The sequence below is a fragment of the Coenobita brevimanus genome, chromosome 56 (genome assembly GCF_032717465.1).
Source record: "Coenobita brevimanus isolate Jiangsu-jjx chromosome 56, ASM3271746v2, whole genome shotgun sequence".
NCBI lineage: Eukaryota > Metazoa > Arthropoda > Malacostraca > Decapoda > Coenobitidae > Coenobita > Coenobita brevimanus.
This window is the reverse complement of record NC_137009.1, coordinates 39,493,153-39,498,152: the sequence shown is the minus strand read 5'-3', so window position 1 is coordinate 39,498,152 and position 5,000 is coordinate 39,493,153. Positions and strand designations below refer to the sequence as shown.

Sequence of the window (5,000 nt, the reverse complement as noted above, 5' to 3'; positions counted from 1 at the left end):
TGTGTGTGTGTGTGTGTGTGTGTGTGTGTGTGTGTGTGTGTGTGTGTGTGCAGTCTGTAAACGCTGAGTCCTGCTGCTGCTGGGTTGGTGGGGGGCTTTGGGGGTTCGATGGGGTTGGTAAGACATGTTAAGTTCCACCTGCATGTAGAAGGTTTATGTATCAACTGTGTGTGTGTGTGTGTGTGTGTGTGTGTGTGTGTGTGTGTGTACGATATCAACTGTGTATTTGTAGGTGGTAACTCAGCCTAAAGGACTAACTCTATACTGAAGTGGTAGGTCATTGAAAGAGTGCTGCTTCAAGTGGGGTTTAGTCGTCCTTGTAGGGATCATATTTCATAGTTGTAGTGACCCCAGGTGGTGGTATCCTCCAAGGGGTTAACTCTGCAGGTGTGGTCTGTGTACAAATGATGGTAACTTCCAAGGGGGTGTAATCCTCCGGGTGTGGGGTGTGCACAAGTGAGGGTATATAACTCGCAAGAAGGGTAACGCCCCCATGTGAAGGTGCACTCCAGGTAGGGGATGTGCACTAGTGAGGGTGGCCGTGAGGGTGGGGGACTTTGCACAGGTAAGGGTAACCCCCCAAATGAGGGTGTTACTCTCAGGGTTGTGGGGTGTTACAGGAGGGGACAGGAAAGGGTGTGGTGTCGCTCCCTCACACCCTATAAGGTCACACAGTTTCCAGCACACCTTGAAGTATCAGATATAGTTCAGATCCAGTGGCGGGTGTGGGTTAGGTTACTTAGACAGTGTAACATACATCACGTTGCTGATGGGGTTGATGGACATAAACCTTTAGTATAGGTCATGCCTTCCCTTGGTTCAACAAAATTGTCGTTTGATAATTGTGTTAAATAAATAAAGAAAAAGTCTTTGCATTCTGGTTTTGTGGAATTGTTCACTCTCTCTCTCTCTCTCTCACACACACACACACACACACACACACACACACACACACACACACACACACACAGGCGTTGCTGTATCCTTTGAAGGACCATCGGTGGTCTTAAAAATTGTGTGAGTCAGTGGTGTTATTGTGGCGGTGGCTGTGTGGTATTATTAACTCCGGGAACCAAGTTGGATGGAGGTTATATATTCTACCGTGTCTGTCTGTTCGTTTGTGCACAAGATATCTCAGAAACTATTATTGGTCTATCTATCTATCTGTATACCTAGGCTGCTTCCCCCAAGACAAGGGAGGTAGCCGAGACAGGACGACACACTCCCAATTTACTCGTCTACTCATACACATTCATTGGCATCTTAGCCCCAGGGGTTATTGGCTTTCAGTGTAATATGGTAGATAGTTGGGCAGTGGGTTTAGGGAGAATTGCTTATATTATGATGTGGATCCGCACCAGCAGGCAGAAATAAATCAATAAATCGCCTGGCTGTACCACAAGAATGACGTAAATATGACGTCATCTTGTTGAAGTGGAATATAATCGTCTGACATACATAATCAGCCATATATAATCACCTGCCATATAAAATCATCTGTTGTTTATAATTACCTGCCATATATAATCGTGTTTTAACCATAATTCCACTTAGTTCTGTATTGTTTTCCATGTTGTCATTCTACGTAGTTGTGTTTCCCGCCGCCAGGGTTCGTTGGTGGCCGTGACGTGTTGGTTTGCCGTGACGCTATTGGCTGTGCTGCTGATGACGTCACGGGCTTCTGCTGATTCAAACGTCGTCGTCTGCTACTACGCCTCCTGGGCACATTACCGAAAAGGTGAGTACACCCTGTTTATTTATCTACTTATTCATTTTATTTAGACTTCAAGAAAATATAGTTTTTTTTTTTATATATAGCATACAACGTTATTTTATTATTATTATTTTTTAAATATTTATAGGTTTCCAGATTTACATTTAAAGAACGACACTATAAAAAATAGTACATTGTGCATGTCTTCATCGGTAGACATCCTTTGTTAAGTATGTATTTATTTTTGGAGTTTAATTTAGTCTGCCATATTTTTATCAAGTCCTTTATTGGCATGATTTGTAAGTGTTGGGGCGCCTACCATCCACTCGTTTGATGTATTTATTTATTTTTATTTTTTTGTCCGACTCTGGGCATAGGCTTCACAGCCTGTTCCCAAGGCCCAGTAGTCCTCCTGCAGACCATACACCTCTTCTACATGTCACCACTTCGGCGCTAACACCCACTGTCCATATTGAATACATGCTAGGACTTTCATACAGGACTGGTGTATTGGTATTAGCGGGGGTATTTTTATGACATGTCGGCGGGTCTTCTGGTACATCAATAAAGCCTGCTGTTATGAAATTCAAATCCTTAAACTGTTCCCTGCCCAGGTGGGGATTTGAACCTGGGTCTGATAGGACAGCAGGCCACCATATTTTCATTTACTCCTAATAACATGATTATTAAAAAGTAGTGGGGGCGCCTACCATCCACTCACTCGATGTAGTGCTGCCTTAGTATTATTTTGAGTAATTTTCACCTCACCTTCCGTCTTCTCCATCTCCAGGGTATCGACTGAATGTTATCGTTCCGTTTGAGAAGTTTTGATGGGAGAGGTAGGAGAGGGGGACCGAGGACGAGGTGAAAGAATGGCATTAGAGGGTATGGATAGATAATAGATAGATAGAGACATAGATGCTGGTAGAATGACAGATAGGTAGGGAGGTAGATAGATGGATAGATAGAGATAGGAGGATGGATGGATTGGTATAAATAGATAGTTAGATAGATAGACAAACTTCGGAGAGAGAGAGAGAGAGAGAGAGAGAGAGAGAGAGATCCAAAAAAGTCACTGGAAAACTTAAAGGCCTTGAGTAAGATTGATTGATTGATTGATTGACTGATTGTGTATGAGAGAGAGAGAAAGAGAGAGAGAGAGAATTCAAGATAGTGAAGAGAGAGAGAGAATTCAAGATAGTGAAGAGAGAGAGAGAATTCAAGATAGTGAAGAGAGAGAGAGAATTCAAGATAGTGAAGAGAGAGAGAGAGAGAGAGAGAGAGAGAATTAAAGATAGTGAAAATAGAGAGAGAGAGAGAGAGAGAGAGAGAGAGAGAGAGAATTCAAGATAGTGAAAGTAGAGAGAGAGAGAGAGAATTAAAGATGGTGAAAAACCTAAAGGCCTTGAAGAACAGTGAAAGCCACTTAAGGAGGAGAAGAAGGAACAGAGGAACATAAATAAACATGAGAGAGAGAGAGAGAGAGAGAGAGAGAGAAAGAGAGAGAGAGAGAGAGAGACAGAGAGATTCTTAGTCGCATTTTCTCATTGTGCGCTGACTATCTATCTATCTATCTATCTTTATCTATAATAGTCTCTGCACCTCGCTATCTATCCATCTGTCTGTCTGTCTGTCTGTCAGTCCATCAGCCTTTCTGTCTCTGTCTGTCTACAGGTATATATATCTATCTAATTGTCTTTTTTCTGTGCCTTTCCATCTGTCTGTCTGTCTGTCTGTCTATCTTTCTTTCTACATCTCTATCTATATATCTATCTGTTTTTCCACTTGTCTTGCTATATCTATCTGTCTGTCTGTCAGTCTATCTATCTATCTATCTGTCTGTCTCTTTCTTTCTGCTTGTCTCTCTCTATCTGTCTATCTATCTCCCTGTTTACGTCTGTCTGTCTGTCTTTCTGCTTCTCTGTCTATCTGTCTATCTCCCTGTTTATATCTCTCTATCTCTCTGCTTGTCTATCTCTATCTATTTATCTATCTATCTGCCCCAGTGTGTGTCAAAGTTAACTGTGCATCCTTATAACACGGGACTCTCTCTCTCTCTCTCTCTCTCTCTCTCTCTCTCTCTCTCTCTCTCTCTCTCTCCTGTATGTCTGACTTTATTTTTCCTTCTATATTTCTATCTGTCTTTCCAGTTGTTTATGTCTATCTATCCAAGTATATCTATCTATCTAATAATGTTAGTAGTAGTAGTAGTAGTAGTTGACGTAGTAGTAGTAGTAGTAGTAATAATAATAATAATAATAATAATAACAGCAATAACAAGTACAACAATAACACTAATAATAGCAATAATGATAATAATAATAATAATAATAATAATAGCAATAATAATAACAATAATAATAATAACAACAATAAAACCTAAGCCCAGCGCAACTAAACCAATACCCTGCCTAGTAAACAAACACAGCGTTGAAAGACAAGACCTGAACGTGTTATCATATCCAACCTTTGACTGAGAAGAAAATCAGTGGAATGCTTGAAAGTCGTGAAGACCTTTTTTCCTCGGTTTGTGAATGTCCGTAGCATATTTTCCTTACCAGTTTATCCTTATGCCCTGTACGTTAATATAATAATAATAATAATAATAATAATAATAATAATAAAGCATTAGCCCAGACCAATTACACCAATACCCTCCCTAGGAAACAAACACAGCATTGAAAGAATATTAATAGATTGTTAAAGAAAATCGTGAAGGTCTGAAAGCGTACCATAGAAATAGCCAGTTTCTTGTACCTTTACCTGTGGCCTTCCTGGGCGTGGGATCAGGTGGACATTTATAACACACGGAAAGCAGGTTGTGGCGTGTTGATAAGTTACTCTTTTTCTTGTAACTTAGGAAACTTAGAGAGGGATTACTGTATTGAAAGGATTTATGAAGGCTGCAACTTGACCTCCACACCACCACCATTTCGAATCCTAAGTTGAATAAAGGGAAACCAGGTTGTGGCGTTTTTTGTAATTTACTGTTTGATTTTGTAGCTTAGGAAACTTAGAAAGGGATTATCGTTTTGAGGGGATTTATTAAGGCTGTATCTAAGCACCCCACCACCCGCATTTCGAATCCCAAGCTGCATAAAATCAACAGTAGAATCAGAATAAAGTTTGAAAAGACATGGTCACGACATTTGTTTTTCAAGGACCTTCAACACATAGTACCGTAGAGACATCCAGTTTGTTTACCTCTGATGCTAACCTTCCTCTGCGTGGGAATCACGGATTTAGGGGGGGGGGTATACCTCATCCCCCTATATTTAGCAGACCA

The 5,000-nt window shown here is 40.7% G+C and overlaps 1 protein-coding gene across 1 annotated transcript in view; it reads left to right on the top strand.

The window, feature by feature from the left end:
* Positions 1-1,665: 1,665 nt before the first annotated feature.
* LOC145401729 (chitinase-3-like protein 1) overlaps positions 1,666-5,000 on the top strand; it is a 20,168-nt gene continuing 16,833 nt past the window's right edge. The window contains exon 1 of the mRNA XM_080273909.1: positions 1,666-1,738. Coding sequence (XP_080130035.1) covers positions 1,666-1,738 — 73 coding nt within the window. The remainder of the gene's footprint in view (positions 1,739-5,000) is intronic.